A 21,317-nucleotide genomic window follows, 5' to 3' on the forward strand; every position below is an offset into this window, starting at 1 on the left:
AGCCTCAACCCCGAGCGACCTCTTGTTCCGAGGCAGCGCTGTGCCTCGGTGCCACCGCTAAATAGGCTCGGCACTGCGCAGGCTCCGACTCGGGCCGAAGGGCCCGGCCTGGTTTTGGCCGCCGCCGCCCGGCTGCCGGCTCGGCGCTGCACTGGGGGCGGGGAGTCTGATGGGAGACGCGCGCGGCGCTGAGGAGGCGGCGGCCCGGGAGAGGGAGCGGGAGAGGGACTGGGCGCGGGAGGCGGGAGGCGGGGGACAGGGGGAGGCGCCGCCGCCGCCGCCCGCCCCTTTCCACTGGGGAGCAGCTGCAGCAGCAGGAGCGGAGCAGGAGCCGCGCAGCCGCCGCCGCCGCCGTGGGATGTGGCCGGCGCCCGCCCCGAGCCGCGCCGCCTCCTGAGTACCCGCCGCCACCCGAGCCGCCGCCGCCGCCGCCGAGCCGTGCGGGGCCAGGCCGCGCCCTCCCCGGGCGCCCGCCGGCTCGCATGCCGAGGGGCTCCGGGGCGTAGCTGCGCGCCCGGCGCCGCCTCCGGGCTCCTCCGGCCCCGCCATGGGCTGCTGCAGCTCCGCCTCCTCCGCCGCGCAGGTGAGGGGCTCCCTCCTCCCGGCCGCCCGCCCGGATGCCTCCCCCGCGCCGCGCAGCTGGTGCCTGCTGCATCCCGCCGCCCGAGAGCCTCCCTCAGCCCACCCTGCACTCCGGAGACCCCCGCCCCCGCCTCTCCCTTGCGCCTGTCCCGCAGGTGCCCCCGCGCTGGCTCCGCGGCTGTCGTCTCGCAGCCACCTCTGCGCGGCCCCTAGTAAGCCCCCCAGCTCTCTCCCTGGCGCGTCTCCGACTTGGCCTCCTCTTCCCAGTCACACCTGAGCGGCCCGTCCCGCCCGCCTGCAGGTAGAAGCAACACAGGCGCCTCCTCTCTGCCCCAGGTGGCACCCGGTTCCCTCGTCTTCTGGGCCTTGCGCCTCTCTTCCCATCTCCTTGGAGTCTCCCCTTAGCCCATCCACCGGCTGTTTTCTGTGCTCCGTGGCGGAGTACCTCCAGCACGGGCTCTTCACCCTTCTTCACCCCTTTCCAGTTTCTGCTCCATTAGGTATTCTGTCCCTTTCTCTTGCCCGCCGCCCCCGACACCAGGTTCAACTGTTTTAAGCGAGTCCGGGAGCCCTTACGCGGCCCACGTCCCAGATCCAACCCGCTCGCCTTGCACCCCATCCCCCCTTTGTGCCTTGACCCCGGGCACCGCGGCCTCTCCGCACACCGAGGCCCCTGCGGGAGCGCTGAGACTAGGCTGGGAAGGAGATTGGGCACCTGGTGGGTGACGGGAGCGTTACGGAAACTCCCTCTTTGTTGCCAGTGTAACAGGAGGAAGAGGTGCCGAATTTAGTTTTTCTGTGGGCACTGGCTGAATGTTGTCGCTGAGGGCTGAGATGCAGAGATTTCTCCCAGCGTCTACCCTGCCCCCATCCAAATTTCGCTAACCTCCCTCTCCCTTTGCCGATGCGAGCCCTTAACCTGGATGGAAATGTTTAGACAACTGTATAAGGATCAAATGTAATAGAACTTGACTGCTGGCCACTAATAACTGAGAGGACCTGTTTGTAAATTACCTAATTTAGTGGATTAGTGAGTGTATTTACAAATACGATAAAAAGCAATCAGGAATACTGCATCAAACTGTCTGGTGGTGGTGTATGAAAAATAGGCTCTGACAATGCATGGGATGTAATCTCACAGTTTCATTAGCGTAGAATTTAACTGTGGTCTTTGATTTGTTTGTTTTGGGGGAGACAAGGGCTCTTGTTTTTAGAAATAAAGGCTGGTTGGTTTTTGGTGAAGAAAAATGCTAGTTTGGAAAAAAAAAATTCCTCCAGAGATCTAGCATCTGTGGTAATGCCAGAAGTGTTTTGCTGCTGCTAAATGACTATATATAACTCAGTTTTAAATAACCTGCATACTTGTTCTGAAAATCTGAGATCTGTTAGAAAATGACTAGAATTGCAGATGAATGGAGGATATTTATGTTTTATCAAGTATCCAACCTATTTGTCCAGTTCTTTTTTGGAGTGTTTGCTTACCCGTGTTTTTTCCACCCTCACCACCCGCCGAGGATCCTGGTCAGGCTGATTGGTTTAGTTAGTTAAACCTTCCCATTTATTTGGAATAACAAATAAAACTACATGTAGTGATGTTAGGAAGGAGTGGCCGATAAACCAGGGTTTTCATATTAACAGTTAAAGATGTGGGATTACACAATACCTTTCAACTGGTTAGGGAGTTTTGGGGGAGGGGGGAATCTAGTTGAGTGCTATTCATTTAACATTTACTTACATATTATTTTTGCCAAAAAAGGTGTTTTCATACTGTTTTCTTTTAAGCACTGGGTTACTTTACATCTTCTTTTGGTGGTGAAATGCCTTTAAGACAGGAAATTACTGATAGTTTATGGATGGCTTGAGCAGTTAAAATTGGGAGGGATGGATGCTGGACCAAAACTCTGCTTTAATCACAGGTCTTGAATTTGGCTAGCTCCACATCTTACTTTTCGGAGTGCTGTCTGTCACATGCATTTTCTTTGCTGTTTCCTCCTCTTGCAGCCACTGCTTCCTTCATGCCATGTTCTACAGACAAGATGTATGTCATGCACCCTGAGGGGTGCATTTTTTTTTTTTTTTCCTGTAGACTCCTATAACCAATTGGCAGCTGTCACATGCCTTTAAGTTCAGCTTTAGGGTCTTGTAGTGTTCAGTGGAGCATTGAGGAGCAGGTTTTGTGCCAAAGAGCTTGTCATTTTTTTTTTTTTTAATTTGATATTTTGGCATTGTTCTTCATTTGTGAAATGTTACCAATCTGCTGGCATTTTAACGCCCCATTCAGGAGTATCCTTGGTTTTAGAATAATATCATGTCTGTCTATGTTGTGTTGAAACAAAACAGGGATGCAACTTCACATCACTTTGAACCTGTGTTAGAGGCCTCGATTGATTGTATTTTTAGGCAGAATGTGTTTCTTTCATCCTTTCTACTGGATTGTAAGCTTCTTGAGTATAGGAACTGCTTTTGTTTTGTTTTCTCCATCTTTGTATCCATTGCAGTGCCTCACCATACCTTGTACAGAATAGTTGCTTAGCAGTAGTCAATAAACAGAATGTATCTACACACATTTGAACATCTGGCTGGCAAGTAACATTAAATATGAGTCCAGCCCTGACCCATGTGCTGTTTGACTTCCTTGGGCTGGTTGACTGATTCCACCAAGCCATCCTCTTTGAAGCTCAAATTTAAACTGTTTAAGTTAAAATTGACCTGCCTTTCCTACATTCCTTCCTACTCTATCAATGGTACCATCAGTTTGCAAAATTGAGCAGGCTTTTCCTTTTCTCCTGGTGCTCTGCTCAGTGCCTATATTTTAGTTGGAGCAGTGGCTGTAACATCTTTAAAAAGCTTGTCTGCAAACTCTAATGATAACCTGCATAGCACATCAAAACAACGTGCTTCGGGGTACTCTGCGGTTCAGCTTAGCTTTTCTCAGTGGTATCGTCAGCAATTTTAAAGCCCTGGCAGGTTTTATCAATGTAAATATAGTGCGTTTCCTTTTTGTAGTAGGAATTCGCTTTTGAAATGTAATTTATTTTTCCTCATAGTCCCTTGCTATGTTGTAGACTCTCATAAAAGAGTTTATGGTCTTCCCAACTGTTTCATCTCTTGTAATCTGTCCTGGTGTTATTTCCATTTTCTTGTCAGTGTCTGGATATCATAATTTGCCATCGAAACAATTATCCTGTTTTAGGATTTAGATCAAAGAAGTGTCACATTCTATACTAACTTACATTTCATTGCTGAAGGAGCAAATTATTGGCAAAATAATTTGTGCTGTATTAGGTACGTACATCTAAGAATCTTAAGAATATGTACGGAGTCAAGGACTTATAGAACTCTTAATTACGATTTTTATTAGTGACCACTACAAGTTATTTGCAGATATTAGAAACTGCTCAAAACAAGCCAACCCCTGATAGCCTTTGCCTAAAAATCTCTTTGAAGGGAACATAAAAGTGAGATAGTCTTGAGTTTCTTTTTACAAGCACTAATCTTCCCTAAGACTCTTAAAATTTATTCCCAACTCTCCATAATTCGTTTGTTCTGTTATAACCTGACATAATTTCTATTCTTGTAATGTTAAACTTCAAAGTTCACTTGTAAATCTTCAGATTTATGAAATGTTCTTTCCCATTGACAAACCAGTTTGAATGAAGCAGGCTTTCCAAAGATTACTTAGCAAATTGCTGTAAGTCTTTGTCGTTAATAGCTAGATCATTATTTCTCACAGCAGTGCTTCGGAGGCCAGGAGATTTTGCAAGTGCTCTGAAGTTCTGTGTCCTTTGGTTCTAACCTTAGAAATTGTGAGAAGGATGGAGGAGAATCTTTCTGGTTGAACAAACCACCCCTTGTCTGACTTGAGGAGGAATTGTACTTGTCTACTGTCGTGTTCCATGGTCCTCAAATAGAGAGCTATAAATTTAACTGTCTTTCTCTAGCTCTTAAATCTTGTCTGGGGAGTGATGAAAAACAGTCAAGTGCTTCACTAACACTGGTTAACTTTTGAGTATGTTAACTGTTCCTTAACAGATTTTAATAACCCTGTAGTTTCTGTCTGCTTTGTGGAATTTAAAGTCAGATGGTAAAAATGGCATTTGAAGAGTGTAGTGGGATTTCCCAACAGAAACTAAGTTGTTCCATTAAAATAAGTCCAGCAAAGCAGACTTGGTCTGACCAGGATGAAAAAAAAAAAAAAAGTCATGGCATGGGGGGCACCTGGGTGGCTCAGTCAGTTAAGCAGCCAATTCTTGGTTTTGGCTCAGGTCATGATCTCACTGTTGGTGAATTGGAGACCCGCATCAGGCTCTATGCTGACAGTGTGGAGCCTGCTTGGAATTCTCTCTCCCTCCTTCTCTTTCTGCCCCTCCCCTGCTCATGCTCTCTCTCTCTCGCTCTCTCTCAAAAGAAAAAAAAAAATCATGGCATGAGGACAGTTTTTTCTTCTTCTTTCTTCTTCTTTTTCTTCTTCTTGCTGTTAGTATAGGAGATCCACTCCTCAAAATATGTAAACCAAAGAATGTCAAAATCGGAAAATACTGTAAAAATGGTAATGCTTTTTGTATAGCTATTTTCCACAGCCATTTTCAAGTTTTAATTTCTATGGTAACTCTGAAGTTGACTGTACTTTCGTTTTACAGCTAAGGAAATTGAGACTTGGAGTTTAGGAAACGTTGGTTGAAGTAAGAGCTCCTGAACAACAGATCCAAACTTTAACCCTGGTCTTCTGGATTGCAATCCTGTGTTTCTCAGTTTTCACATGCACACTTCCTAAATCTTAAATTGCAGCTCACTCTATCTTTAGAAAAGATCCACTCAATACAATTTTGAATTAAGGAATTTCCAAGTTGAATTCATGCCACCATTTTGAACTTCCTGCTGTTCCTGTCTGTGGAACAACATCATATAATATAGCAAAACTAGTCTAGCTAGAATGTTCTCAGACTTGACAAATACTATCAAATACTATTTGATGTGTTAATCCTATCATTTAGAAGTGTTATTGGCTTGGGAGGATATTTATAACAACACATTGTATATTCTACTGGTGATTGGTTAATAGCTATTTTTCTATATATCCCTCTACCCTTCCTCTCCTACCTTCCAAGAAGAAAGAAATATTTCCATTTTGTAACTTTGGCCCCGATTTTTGGGACTTTGGGGGATAGTAGAGATAAACCAGTGCTATTATCTCACTTTCCTGTTGAGCTAAACTATAATTTAGAGCTATGAAGTACTCTGAGGTCAGAGAAATCCATTATCAGGTAGTTGGGACTAGAAACTAGTCTCTTAATCTCTTGATCTTTCTGTAGTATAGTTAATTCTTAATGTTTTAAGTCCTATCTTTGCAACCTTAACTGTACGTTGGAAACGCTTAGAGAACTTTAAAAAACAGTGATGCCTGGGTCCTACTCCCAGAGATTCTGATTTCATTGGTTCAAGGTCACTGCCTGGGCACCAAAAATTTTAAAAGTTCCTCTGATAATTCTTCTGTGCTGCCAAGGTTGAAAGCCACTGCGAACATACCCTTTCTTTAGGTAATTGCATCTCCTCTTATGGTTTCAGTTACAATCTGTATGCTGACAATTCCCAAACTGAATTACTCAATTGGAAGAAACTCTGTCCTGGCCTCTGATCCTAATATCCAACGGACTACTTAGCATTTCCACTAGAATATCTTACAAGCAACTCAAACTCAGCATGTCAGAAACTGAACTCAAAATTTGCACACATACACATGTCTTTTTCGGTATCTCTGGTTCACTGAATGATACCAGTATCCTGGTGTGGAAACTGGAAACCTGAGACGTGCAGGAGCCCACCTGTCATTCTTCCGTATCTTGTGACCACATTTTGCTTATTTTACCTTCTAAATTCTGCCACCACCACAGTCTAAGCCTCCGTCCTCTCTGGCCAGAAACTCTCTCCTGGATCTCCATGTATTATTCATGCTCCCTTCAAATTTTTCTCCATATTTCAGTCTTAGTGATCTTTAAAAAATCCAAAGCTGATAGTGTCCCTGTGCTACTTGAAACCCTTTAATGGTTTCCAGTTGGTTTTAGGACAAAGGCCAGAATCTCTGACCTTAGCCAACAAAGTCTTTGTGGGCTGGTCTCCGTCTCTCCTGTGTCGTTGTGCTCTCCTGCCATGTTTCTCCTTATTCTTTGTGGTCCAATCTCACAGATTCTTCAGTAGATTGTATTCCTTCTCCTTTTAGGACTTTTTCCATCTGCTATTCACTTGTCTGGAAGACCGTTTTCTCCCTGGCCTTTGGCGGGCTGCTATTCATCCTTTAAATTTCCAGCCTTAAAGTCAGTTCAGTTCTTTGGAAAATGCTCCCTTGATGCTTCAAACCATGCCATGTCTCCTTATTAAATTCTCATAGCCTTATGTATTTTCCCTCTGAGTGCTTAAAGCAATAAATAATTATACAGTTGATATTGTCTGGTCCATTGGCAGAACTATAGCCCATGGACCAAATTGGGCCAACTACCTGTTTTTATATGGCTTGCAAGCTAAGAATGCTCAAAATAGTGTGTGTGTATGTATTTATGCATATATATGCAAATATGTATAATATATATTTAATAAAAAAGGTCAATGCATGATAAATTTATTTAGTAAAAGTTGTATGAAATTTGACTTTTAATTGTCCACAAAGCTGTTTTTTTTTTTTTTTAAGTTTATTTACTTATTTTGAGAGATACAGAGACAGCATAGCATGAGTGGGCAGGGGGTGGGGTGGGGGTGGGTGCAGGGAGAGAGAGAATCCCAGGCAGGCTCTGTGCTGCCAACATTAGAGCCCAATGTGGGGCTTGAACCCATGAAGCCACGAGATCATGACCTGAGCCAAAACCAAGAGTCAGAAACTTAACCAACTTGGCCACTCAGGCGCCCCTGTCCCAAAGTTTTTTTGGACATGATCCCGTTTATTCGTTTATATATTGTCTGTGGCTGCCTTCATGCTATGGCAAGCTTGAGTAGTTAGTTGTGACAGAGACTTTCTGGCCCACAAGTGTAAATATTTACCCCGTGGCCTTTTACAGAAAATGTTTGCTGACCCCTGGTCTAGACTGAGCTGACAAAGAGCAGGACCATGTCTGTTTTGTTCATTGCTGTTATTCTCTATGCTAGGCTGGTCCCTGGTACATGATAGGTGCTCAGGGAATGTTTGAACAAATTAACAAACATTCTCTTTCCTTCCATGGATGGATGTGGATGAACTCCTACCTTAGTAATTCTGATGTTTTAAAATTCAATACAAAAAATTTTTTTAACGGGTTAAATACTTTCAAAGAAGGTTCTCAGCATCTTCAGCAACATTCTTAAGCGGCTTCTTTGTTGCAGGTGTATATCTCAGGTGTGAAGCAAGCAGACTTACAGAGGTGTGGTGCAAATTCCTAGGTCAAGGTGGATGGGAAAAGACTGGTCCACTCAAATAATGGACCAGTTGGATTTACAGTGCTGACGTTTTTATAGCAGGCACAAATGGATGGGACTTTATGTGTAGTGTTATAAAGAAAAAGTGTTTGGACTGGTGAAAACTTCAGTCATTAGAGAGGCATTGTTATTTCTACTGTGGGAATTCACTTTGGAAATGGTTGAAGTTTCTGGCACGGTAATATTTTTTCCCTTTTAGTACTTTTTGTTTTTTCATGTATTTGGAATATAGCATAGCATTATACTCCAATTTTGAATTTATGCATTGTATCAAACTTGGTACTCTTTTCAAAAGGTGATTTTTGAAGGTAATTTGCATTTTTCAGTATCTTTTAATATAGTTAGTGGTGGTGGGGGGGTCTTATTTTATTTATTTTTATTTTTTAATGTTTATTTTTGAAAGAGAGACAGAGAGCCAGGGGAGAGGAGCAGAGAGAGAGGGAGACACAGACTCTGAAGCATGCTCCAGGCTGTAAGCTGTCAGCACAAAGCCCGATGCGGGGCTCGAAGTCACGGAACTGTGAGATCATGACCTAAGCTGAAGTCGGACGCTCAACCAACTGAGCCACCCAGGCACCCCTTAGTTTTTTTTTTTCCTTTGATAGACTCTTTTTTATTTCATATCAGTTGTGTAATAGGATTTACTCAAAAAACAGTTGATAAACCACTGGAATTTATTTTTTGTGTGAAAATAATATTACTCTTTTTAGCTGTTCTCTACAACATCCTACAACCAACTATTTAGACACTTATTTAGTAAGGAAATTCTTAAAAGCCATTTTTAGTCTGGGGTGCCTGGGTGGCTCAGTAGGTTTAAGTGTCTCTCTCTTGGTTTCCGTGAGATCAGGCCATGATCTCATGGTTCATGAGTCGAGCCCCACATTGGGCTTTGCACTGACAACATGGAGCCTGCTTGGATCTTTCTCTCTCTGCCGCTCCTCTGTTCATGCTCTCTATCTCTCAGAAAAAATAAAATAAAAGTCTTATTAAAAATAGCCATTTTTAGTCTAATTTTTAAGGTTGCCATATATACTGAAAATTGTTAAACAGTAAGTGTTTGATTTCTGGATACATTTCTATAATGTAAAATAAAATAGCAAACAAAAATAAAAATTGAAAATAGATGGTTATTTCTAGATGTTGAAGTAGCAGTGAAGGTATAAAAGTTTGCTTTTTTCTGTAGCATGTGATGATGATAATGATCCTGTAAGATTTTTCATTATGAACTTCTTAAAGTGATTCAGCTGTAAGAAATAAACCTTAACTCTAAATAGCTAAAACATTAAAGGATTAATCTCACATAAGGTGAGAGGTACAGTGGCTTCTGGGTTGGTTACTTTAGTGGCTTGATGATGTCACCAAGGACCTGAGATTTTTCTTTGCCTTTTTTTTTTTTTTTTTTTTTTTAATAATTTTAAGGATGACCGCTTCTCACCTATTTGCCCTCAGGATTCCAAGATGCATGTGGCTCTTTCTGCCTTCTTTTGCTGAGCTGACAACTTCCAGGGGTTTTCCTTTAGTAGAAGTTACGGAGGGCCACATACTCATCCCTAGACAATTTCTAGTAAGGGAGAGGCAAAGAACCCTGTAATTGGCTTAAACTAACCAGGATTTCCCTGAGTCCAGTGGAGGGCGGGGCAACACCAGAACAAAATTAGAACGCCAACAGCGGTGCGGAGGGTGGGGATGGTGACTCCACAGTCTGCCAATAGTACCTGTTACATAGTTTTGCTATTTTTCTTCTGCCTATAAAGTCACACCTCTGCAGTGTTTCCTAACATTTTGCTTATAGCTCCATTATAAGACTTTTCACAGTTCAGAGCTGAAAGTCACACAATTATCTTCCTGTTTTCCCAGTAATACTGCTCAAGCCACTACGGAAGTCCTCGTCTAGCTCTTTCCCCCACCCTACTGCCTGTTTCCTGTTCTGAGCTTCAGGATAAAGAGGACCATTTAAGGTTGGGATCATGGTTAAGTAGCTAATTAATATTCTCACAGTTAGTGATCCCCAGAAGAATCTTGTGGGTTAGTTTAACCTCTTCCCTGTAGCTCTCAATTTCTTTTCTGCCTCTTCTAACCTCTCACTTCTGTGTGTATTTATCTCTATTTGGTACTCCTGTATCTTCCCCAAAATTTTCTTTTTCCTTCCTATTCTTCTCACCCCTCCCTGATGCACTTAAGGAGTCATAATACTGAGTGGGATATGCTAGGATAGAGAAGGAAAAAAAGAGAGTATCTTTTTTTCTTTCTTTTTCCCCCTCCTGTTTAATTTCTTTCTTTTTTTTGTATAAACAATAATAAAACTGAAGATTCACATCATTCTTTAGAATATCTATGATATAAAGAGCTCATAAAAAAATGCAACAAATAGCTCATTTACAGACGAGGAAATAGTAAACTAATATGTAAATGTGTTCAACTTTGCTGATAATCAAATTAACTGAAAGCACAGAGACATTCTTACACCTGCAACTTTGGTAAAAGTTAACAGAATATTAATTGCTCATGTGGTTTTGACTCAAGTGTACTTTATTGATTCGCTGAATAAATTGGAATGACTCTCTTGGGACATTGTTTGATGACATACATTAAAAGCCATAAAAAGCAGTTGACATCCCTTATTTAGCAATCTAAATGTACAGTAAATGCTATATGCAAGAATCTTTCCATTTAGCATTATTTATAATAGCAAAAGAGTTTAATTTTAAGCAAAATAGTTGTGGTGTAAAATTTCTTTTTTAGTATAAAATTCAGTTGTACTTAGACTATTGTATGTGTCTCATTTTCCATCCCGCCCTTAATGATCCCGTCCTTAATGTGTAAGTGGCCTTCTACCTTCCTTGTAAGACATCCTTTCTGTTGTGTTACTCTACAGGGCTGTTAGAATCCATAGAATTGAACACCATCTTATACTGATTGTGGAGTGTGGACTGCATAGCCAGACGACATGGGTTTGAATCTCAGCTCTGTCACCAGCTGGGTTATTTGGGCCACATTCTTTAACATTTGGTGCCTCACTTTTCCTAGATGTAGAATGGGAACAATAATAAAACCTATCTCATAGGCTTATAGCAAATTGCACAATCTGTGAAAATATCTCAGACATTATAATATTAATGGAAACTAAATCTGGCGGATGTCTTTGTATCCATTAAGCCTCCCCTAAAAAGAATCCTCTTTGGGTTTTGGAAAAGTGACCCTGACTTTCAGAAATTTTAAATTGTGTCAGGAAGGTGAGTGCTAAGGGTGAAATAAACAGCAATAATAACGAGAGGCTAAATTGGGTGCTTAGGAATTTAGGGAATGGGGAAACCAAGAAAGAATGGACTAGTTGGTTGAGAGGGCTTCCTGAAATGACCCTGGATCTAGCCTTGAAGGATGGGATTTTTTAAATTAATTAATTAATTAATTTATTTATTTATTAATGTTTGCTTATTTTTGAGACAGAGAAACAGCACGAGCAGGGAAAGGGCAGAGAGGGAGGCACAGAATCCAAAGCAGGCTTCAGGCCCCGAGCTGTCAGCGCAGAGCCCGATGTGGAGCTCGAACTCACAAATCACAAGATCATGACCTGAGCCAAAGTCGGACACTTAACTGACTGAGCCACCCAGGTACCCCGAACAATGGGATTTAGAAAGAGTGGGAGAGTAGATAGATTTTAGTAGAATGGTGGGGGGGCATTCCAATGAAAGGAACACCTTGAACAGAAAGACAAGGAAGCCTTTAACTTACTGCATGTCCCATGTCTGCATGGAAAGGAGACCTGGCTAGAGTAGACAGAAGAGATGTTACATGTAGGGAAGGCATTAATATTTGAAGGCAAAGGAAATAGGCAGCCATGGAGGGTTTTTTAGCGTGACTTAAGGAAGATTAATCTGACAGTCTTGCCTGTGCTTGAATTGGGAGAAAGGGAAACAGATGGCACCCAGGAAGCTGTTCACTAACTTGGACCAGTGTTTTTCAAATGGGAAGCAGAAGAGATACTATAGAATTGAAATAGGATAGACTTTCCTGACTTATCTGGGTATGCCCTCATAAAACCAGTTTAGAATGCCATGTAATGGAAGAAGGGTATTATAATTGATAGGCATCCCAAGTAGAGATGGAGAATAGTATGTGGGGGAAGGAAAGATGAATTTAATTTTGTGTGAACTGAGTTTTGATACCTCCATGTAGCTAGCAATTTCCCATAGGCAATGGAAGACCCAGAACTGGATTTCAGATAATGCTTTAAGTCATGTGCATACATAGAGATGCTTTTGGGATGGGTGATCTCTGAGAGGAAGGAAAAGGCATGAAAAAGGACGGCAGACAACTAGGGAATGAGTAATGACTGCTTATTCCCTATCTGCTCTCATAATAAATTTCATTTTATTCTCACAACTCTCAGAGGGGTACCAGTGTTAGCCCCATTTTACAGATTAGAAAGCTGAAGCCACGAAAGCATAGGCAGTTTGTCCAAGTTCCCCCAAGAGTAAAGCCTATGGGAGTTCAAAGCATGTACATTTCCTACTGCACTACTTTCCTTTTCCTCTGTTGGACTGAAGACTACTACATTAGAATAGTATTTAAATGTACCTCAGACACCACTTTTCTGTCACCTAGAGTCAGAGTTTGCGTGTACTGTTTACCCTCGCTTTAAAGTTGTATGTGTGTCAATGGAGTACTATGTGGCAATGAGAAAGAATGAAATATGGCCCTTTGTAGCAACGTGGATGGAAGTGGAGAGTGTGATGCTAAGTGAAACAAGCCCAGAGAAAGACAGATACCATATGTTTTCACTCTTATGTGGATCCTGAGAAACTTAACAGAAACCCATGGGGGAGGGGAAGGAAAAAAAAAAAGAAAAAAAAAAGAGGTTAGAGTGGGAGAGAGAGCCAAAGCATAAGAGACTCTTAAAAACTGAGAACAAACTGAGGGTTGATGGGGGGTGGGAGGGAGGGGAGGGTGGGTGATGGGTATTGAGGAGGGCACCTTTTGGGATGAGCACTGGGTGTTGTATGGAAGCCAATTTAACAATAAATTTCATATATTGAAAAAAAAATAAAGTGTGTGTGTGTGTGTGTGTGTGTGTAGGGGAGGGTGTTGGTTTTAAATCAATGCACCCCAAACTAGAGGTCCGGGGTGACAGTTTGGAGCAGAGTCTGTGGTCTGTGTTAAGTGGTGGTTATAAATCTCAGGCTCTAGGGACCCTTAACTGCTGTGCATTTCCTCTTGGGCCCTTGTACAGTTTCTTCTAAAATCGTAAGTCTGAAAGGACTATCATGGCAGTAAGTTTACTAAATGTGACTATAATGGTGTCCTTTTCCCCAGAACTCAGATTCTTTTTTTTTTTTTTAAGTTTATTTATTTATTTTGAGAGAGAGTGTGAGCAGGGGAGGGGCAGAGAGAGAACAAGAGCAAGAGAGAGAGAAAGAATCCCAAGCAAAATTTGCACTGTTAAGGCAGAGCCCAATGTGGGGTTCAAATTCACGAGCATGAGCTCATGACCTGAGCCGAAGTCAAGGGTTGGACACTTAACTGACTGAGTCACCCAGACGCCCCCCCTCCCACCCCCATCACTCAGATTGTTGAGAATGTAGTTTTAAATAAAGAATATATGTTTATTTAGTCAGTCTTTGGAGATCCATGGCCTCCAAAAGGGTTAATGTAATTGATGCAGGTATTATTTAATACTGAGTACCAACAAGGCTCTGGAGAGCACTAAGAAAGGAAAGGGTGAAGAAAATGGCCATGTTGAAGTTGACTTTGTAGCACAAATGATTAGTATGCACATTAGGATCAAATTACAAAGGTAGAGATTTTCACCACCAGGGCACAAGTTGGATTTTTTTTTAAACGAAATTGTACTTAACAACTCAGCATATTGAAGAGTTTTATTCCTTGCTTGCTAGGCTCTGATGTTTTTTCAAGTCTATTTTGCATGTGATTTTGTATTTTCATGACAAGTCCAAAAACATCAAGCATTGAATGAAAATTCTGAAGATACCAAGTTTCTAGGTCTAGCATATTAAATATATTTTGAAACTAACCATACTTGTACATCAAGAAAAAAATTTTGGGATAGACACTGGTGGTTGAAATAGATTTCAGTTATGAAAGTTTGCAAGTAATACTTTAATATTTTCATTTTAAAAGTGAATGCAATTCTATTTTGTGGTGATGATTTTTTTAATTTTTTTTTTTTTTAACATTTATTTATTTTTGAGAGACAGAGTATGAACAGAGGAGGGACAGAGGTGAGAAGGAGACACAAAACCGGAAGCAGGCTCCAGGCTCTGAGCAACCTGTCAGCACAGAGCCGGATGCGGGACTTGAACCCACGAACTTTTGATCGTGACTTGAGCCAAAGTTGGACGCTCAACTGACTGAGCCACCCAGAAGCCCCTGTGGTGATAATTTTTAAAGGTTTATAGTTTAGTCTGAGAATCTGAGCCAAGAGCAAGTAGAAAGGCATGTTTCTCTTGAGATAGTAAGGAGCAAACAGAGCAGGGAGCTCAGAGGCAGGAAGAACACTTTCCCCTGATCTGCTTGCTACTTACTGCGCTCTATGTTCCATGGCTGGTGCTATGTTCCATGGCTGGTGCTCTCTCTCTGCCCCTCCCCCGCTTGCTCTCTATCTCTCTCTCTCTCAAAAAACAAAAAACAAAAAACAAAAAACCAAACATTTTTTTTTAAATATTAGCAGAACAATGTAAATAAATTTCAAGTCACTCAAGTATATTGTGATAATATAAAAGCCTTCATGTGAATTGTTTCTCAGATTTGTATTTGAGATCTCCCAAGAAGTTAGGGAAGGGTTAATAGTTCAAGAAAGACCCTTTAAGTTTGTAACTTGGGAATCTGGACTACTGTGAGGCCAGCTGGGCCAACAGAGAGGGAACCAGCCATTTGTGCTTGAGGGTTTTCTTCTCCTCTCCCCTGGGTCTGCTGCTGAGACCTGAGGGACAGTTACCATTTTAACTTAACACTCCAAATGGCCATCCAGAGGTGGGACCTGGTGATTGAATGCTGTCTTGTTGGAGAAAGAATTGAAAGTGGAGATGATGTTATGGGGGCTAAGCAAATAATAGATCCTCAATAAGTGCTTATTGAATATATGTGACGGGGGGATGGGGTATTCAGAGACTAACATTTTAGTGTAGGATGCTAATGATACCTGTCAAAATTACTATTAAATATAACCTATGGTGGAGGGAAATGGGAATGAACCTAAGAATTACAATACGCCATTAGTTGAATTTTTTTGTTTTGTTTTTAATGTTTATTTATTTTGGGGAGGGGGGGAGGCAGAATCGGAAACAGGCTCTAGGCTCTGAGCTGTCAGTACAGAGCCCCATGTGGGGGCTCAAACCCATGAGTAGCGAGATCATGAGCTGAACTAAAGTCAGATGCTTAACTAACTGAGCCACCCAGGTGCCCCTGAAATGTTTGTTATGAGTTAATTCTAGTGATTGTGAACCTAACCTTGTTAGTATGTATTTCTTCATTATAATGAAGTCTTGGTGAAGACATTAATATTAGCTAGTCAGGGGGAAAAAAAAGAGCACATCATAAACTAGAGACCTCCCGGCTGGTACACACCTAAGTATGCTAGGTAATCAGCACTGGTTGATAGATTTATGAGAAATGGAGGCTTCTCTTCCCTTCTGCCTCCCCCCTTCCACTCCCTCCCCCCTCTCCCTTTTTTTGTTTTTACTGGTTCACATTGCAGAATGCATGATGGAAGCTCTTCTAGCCCATCTTCTCAATTCTTGTCTGGGAACAGAGTGGGTAGAGCTACACATCCTATATATTTTGTTCAAAGTGTGACTGGAAGGCTGGAAATTAGCACAGTAAAAATGACCCCTGCCCGTGACTGTGGCACAGGAACAAGAAAACTCCTGGGGCAGTGGGAAAGCACTGAAAAGAAAAAAGTAAAAGCATCAAGAATGTTGGTAAAATAAAGAGGAAATTCCACGCCAGTCACATTCTTGGTTTAGTTTAATGTTGACTGGCAAGGGTGCTGCTCAGGCTACTAAGTATGGCTTTAACCAAGAATGAGACTTTTCTTCTTGAAGTATGCAGTCTACAGAGGGGTGTAGGGGCTTCCACAGTGGTGGAGTATATGTGCATCTCTCTTTCTTTCTTTCTTTGTTTAAAAAAATTTTTTTAATGTTTGTTTATTTTCTGAGAGAGAGAGGGGGAGACAGAGCGTGAGCAGGGGAGGGTCAGAGAGAGAGGGAGACACAGAATCCGAAGCAGACTTCAGGCTCTGAGCTATTAGCACGGAGCCCAATGCGGGGCTTGAACTCACGGATTGTGAAGCCAAAGTTAGGCGCCCCACATCTCTATTTCTTCAGCCAAAAGTTACACTCGTTTGCAGTGTGTAAAGCACAGATAATTTCTTGGTAGATTCTAAACTAGTTTTTAAAAATAAGAGCTAGTAATACGAAGGGCCCCAAAGGAACATAGACATTATTTTTGAAATATGATCTGTGTCTATTCTTAACTAGTAAGGGTGGAGTTCAGTAAACTTTGGGATAAATTTATTGTGTCTGTAGGCATCATAGTATCTTATTACACAGTGAGAGGAAAAATACTGTCCTTCACTAGAAAATAAAGCTTCCCTGAAGCCTGTAGACAAGGCACACTGACTCTTGAAGCAGGTCCCATAGAAAAGATGGTACCTATGGTATGTTTAATATTTTTATTCCGGCATTGAAATGACCAGCATTTAAGCTAAGGTGTGATTTTTGTTCTTTGGTAGCACAAGTAATTGTATTTACAACAGAGCAAATCAAAGGTGTTTTTTCTGTTGTTCACTAACCTCTGGTGGCTCTTTTGCTGCTCATTCACATGTATTGACTGAAGTCCCAGGTCTCTGTCCTTCTGCCCTGCCAGGAAGCCCAGGTACTCTTGTCTCATACTGGAGGTGTGGTCCCACCCAGAGACTCATACCCGACTGGGTACCGTAACCTGTTTAATGTCCCATGGCCACCGAACCACAGGGCCCCCAGTGTATTCTTCTCTTGTCTCTTATCACTACATCAGACCATCTTTTTTTCTTCCCACTTTCTCCCACTCAGATGGGCATTTTCTCTTCTACTTTGTAAGTATTTACACCTCATCTGCTTCTGAAAATATGTGATTCGTAACCAAATGTAAATATATTTAAGACTTTTGAAATGAAAAGTCAAAGCTAAAAGGAAGAGACACCCATGTGCTAAGTGCCTACGCTTATTCACCTACCGGAGTTTCTAGCCCTACTGTAGAATGGTACTAATTCAAAGGAGATTATTACATGGAATCCTTTTACAGAATCCCACAACTGGCAGGCACTTGAGGTCTGCAGCCCATCCCACCAAGGGGTCATATCCACTAAGTGGACGTCATTCAGGCTCTGCTTAACTACCTCCATCAGAGAACTCACTGCTTCCTGAGATAGTTAATTCTGCTTTTAGGCAGTTAGTAGAAGTGTCTTCATTTGTGCATGCCTGAGCCCTTATATGTCCATGTAACTTTATTGTTGGTTCTGATTCGGCACCTTTCAGCCAGATAGAATAACTGAACTGAAGATGGAACAAGTGAGATCAGCCTTCAATGTGTGCCAAGTTTGTGTGTGTGTATTTGAAACTTAAAAAATCCTTAATTTATAGAACCACTTCTAAAGGTCATGATTCCAGATCCTGTACTATTCTGGGCTCCGCCTCTTTTCCCCTCTTATGCTTTGATTTTTAAAATTTATTTTCCATTCCTATCAAAGCTGTATATGCATATATTTTTAAAGAGTCAAACAGTTCTAGCATGATTTTTTTTTAAGTCTCTCCCCCATTTTCTCTTGCCGTGAGGCCATCACTTTCAAATCTTTGAACAAAATCTTTTTGCTTTTCACTCTGTATATCTAATATGCTTATATTGCTGCCTCCTGGTTCTTCGAGTTTTGGCATGAATTTTGGCCTTTGTTATGGACAGTGAAAATTGAGCTGTCTTGGCAACACCATTCTTTGCCCCATGCCATGTGCATTCTTCTTGTCCCCATTACCCTTCTGTGTAGACATATCATAATTTTGTTTGGATCAGTGTTCAGTCTTTACATTATGACTACCTAAGTGCTCTTCCCAGCTGAGTCATGTAATATTTCATCAATCTTACATAAGCTTTTGTTGCTCTTGGAGATAATTGGCTTGTTTTGCTATTTATCTGGTTTTCTATGTACTTAACAACTGATCCACCTCTAAATTCTTGCCTAGTTGTGTGAATTTCTTTGAGTCAGCTCAGATACTTCAGATACTCTTTTCAATTGCAGTTTCCCCCCTAGATCTCTCTACCATAGCTCCAATCTGGGCTGGCTACTTATCAGGCCTGCTGCAAAGGTCTTAATTGGAGATTTCCCTTCATGTCATACTAGGGATTGCCTTAGTCTATTGTGTGTTGGATTCCCAGTTACCTTGATCCCATGTACTTTTAAAAAATTTCTTTAAACAATTAAAAAAAATGTTTATGTGGCTTTTTTTATTTCATGAATCTGTGTAAGGGAAATGAAGGAAAGGAGAGAAGAAGGTGAAGTAGAATTGGAGGAAGAAAACATTTTTGCTTTCAGACTACAAGGTCTCCGAAGAGTTCAGAACATGTGTATGCTTGGAATGAGACCAGAGAATCTGGTCAACATGGTGGATTCAAATGCACTTACCTACCTCTGCTCCAAACTCCTTGGCATGGCATAAATACAGATCCAGATCACCAGGAATCTAAGGCGGAGGGATCACTAAGGGCATGGGTGAGAAAAGAGGCTGAAAACAAAAGAATTGGTTGACAGTGTGTGTTAGGAGTAGGTAGACCCTCTGATCTCTTCCCTAGCCAAGCAACTAGATAACATACTGCCCTACAATTTTCTATTTTTATGTGTGACCTTAAGGTTTGTGATCCATTTGAGTTCACTTTTGTGGAGGGTTTGAGGTATAGGGTGGGTTTTTTGTTTGTTTGCATTTTTGTATATGGGTATCTCATTATTCCAGTATAATTTGTTGATAATGCTATGCTTTTGGGGCATCTGGGTGGCTCAATTGGTTAAGCATCCGACTCTGAATTTCAGGTCGGGTCATGATCTCAAGGTGGTGAGATCGAGCACTGTTCGGGCTCCATGCTAAAGGCTGAACATTCTCTCTGCCCTTCCCCCTGCCCTGCATGTGCACACATTCTCTCTCAAATTAAAAAAAGAAAGGAAAGAAAAAGAAATGCTATACTTTTCCACTGAATTGCCTTTGTACCTTTCTCAGGTATCAACCATATACATGTGGTCTATTTCTGAACTTTGTATTCTATTTCATTCATCTGTTTTATGGTAGCTTTTTACTATATATTGAAATCAGATAGTGGGATTCCATCAACCTTTTCCTTCTTTTTAAAGAACTCTTTTGGCTGTTATAGTTCTTTTATCTTTCCTTATACATTTTGTTTTTTGAGAGACAGTGCAAGTGGGAGAGGGGCAGAAGGAGAGGGAGAGAGAATCTTACGCAAGCTGCATACCCAGCCCAGCATAGGGCTCGATCTCACGACCATGAGACCATGACCTGAGCCAAAATCAAGAGTTGGATGCTTAGCCAACTGAGCCATCCAGGCACCTCCTTCCTTTATATGTTTTAGAATCAGTTTGTCAGTATCTACAAAAAATCTCTTGCTGGGATTTTGATTTAGCTTGTGTTAAAACTGTAGATCAGTTGGGGCTCCTGGGTGGCTCAGTTGGTTAAGCATCCGACTTCAGCTCAGGTCATGATCTCGTGGGTCTCTGAGTTTGAGCCCTACATCGGCTCTGTGCTGACAGCTCAGAGCCTGGAGCCTGCTTCAGATTCTGTGTCTCCCTCTCTCTGCCCCTTGCCCACTCATTCTCTGTCAAAAATGAATAAATGTTAAAAAAATTAATAGAAACAACTGTAGATCAATTAAGGAAGAATTGTCAATAGTGAGTTTTCATATCTGTGAATATGGTATAGTTCTCTGTGTATTTAAGCCTATGGTTCTTTTCATCAGTGTTCCTGTTGTGGTCTTTTCTGGGTTGGTTTATTCCATTGATTTGGTAAAATACTCCCCTCTATAGCCTCCTGAGAAAGGATGCTTGTGGTAATTTTTTTTGATACTTTGCATATTTTTATTCTTACCTGATACCTATTTTATATTTGGTTGGATGTAGAATTCTGGATTGGAAATTATTTTCCCTCAGAATTTAAGATGTTTTGTTCTTTTGTTGTCTTTGTCTTTAGGGTGGCTGTTGACTCTGTTGCCTTTCTGATTCTTGATTTTTTAGTATTAAACTTGTTGAATTCTCTCTGGAATCTTTAAGAATCTTCCATGTTCTGACATTTTTCAGTGATGTGTCTTTTGAGGAAGGATCTGTTTTCATCCATTATGCTGAACACCACGAGGTCTTTCAGTCTGGAAATTTGTATTTTGCAGTTGGGAAAATTTTTCCTGAATTTTCTTTGATTCCTTCCCATCTGTTTCCCCGTTCCTTAATTTTCTAATTTTTTTCTTTCATTTCTGAACTCCTTGTCTTCTATACCACATTCTGGTAGATTTTCTCAATTTATCTTTCAGTATTTCCATTGCATTTTTATTTCTGCTCTGAGTTCTTAATTTCCAAGGGTATTTTACTCTTTAAAAACAAATTTTTTTAATGTTTATTTTTTGAGAGAGAGAAAGACAGACTGCAAGTGGGGGAGGGGCAGCGAGAGAGAGAGACGCTGAATCCGAAGCAGGCTCCAGGCTCTGAGCTGTCAGCACAGAGCCTGACACGGGGCTTGAACTCTCAAACTGCAAGACCAAACTGCATCTTCTGTTCGTATATCTCTGTGCAAATACATGTGCATTTCTTTTAAATTCACTTTTCTATCTGCACCATCTCTTTCTTATGACTTACTTTGTTATGTTGGTCTCTGCATTCGTGTTAAAGCTTTTCTTAAATGTCTGGTAATCTTAGCTATCTGTTCATTATTTAAGTACAGTGCTGTAAAAGATTGTTTGAAAATACTGTATTCATTTGGGAATGGTTGACTGGGCTTCACTGTAGAGTGGTCTGTTTCCTTGGGAAATGCCCAGTGTCACTATCTTTTGGACTGGTCAGGTTTTTCCAAAGAAGTCTCTTCCTGTCTTCACTTCCTGAGACAGGAAGGTGTTATTAGTCTGGCTGCCAGAGTTCTGGGACCTAATGGGGAAAAGAAGATTGGGTGGGAGTTGGTCTCAGTATTTAAATATGTAAACTTCTACTTAGGTTTTCTGTTTTCTGTGTGGTGCCCTGCCTGCAACCCTTCTGGGAAGAT

General features: G+C 41.5%; 1 protein-coding gene across 3 annotated transcripts in view; it reads left to right on the forward strand.

The window, feature by feature from the left end:
- The first annotated feature begins 288 nt into the window (after positions 1-288).
- SLC44A1 (solute carrier family 44 member 1) overlaps positions 289-21,317 on the forward strand; it is a 203,964-nt gene continuing 182,935 nt past the window's right edge. For 2 of the 3 annotated variants that reach the window (XM_045469464.1, XM_045469462.1), the window contains exon 1: positions 309-583. In XM_045469464.1, coding sequence (XP_045325420.1) covers positions 548-583 — 36 coding nt within the window. In that variant the 5' untranslated portion in view covers positions 309-547. Of the gene's footprint in view, positions 584-21,317 lie in introns of all 3 variants that reach the window. The other variant, XM_045469463.1, reaches the window with a different exon arrangement.

The sequence above is a fragment of the Leopardus geoffroyi genome, chromosome D4, assembly GCF_018350155.1.
Source record: "Leopardus geoffroyi isolate Oge1 chromosome D4, O.geoffroyi_Oge1_pat1.0, whole genome shotgun sequence".
Classification (NCBI taxonomy): domain Eukaryota; kingdom Metazoa; phylum Chordata; class Mammalia; order Carnivora; family Felidae; genus Leopardus; species Leopardus geoffroyi.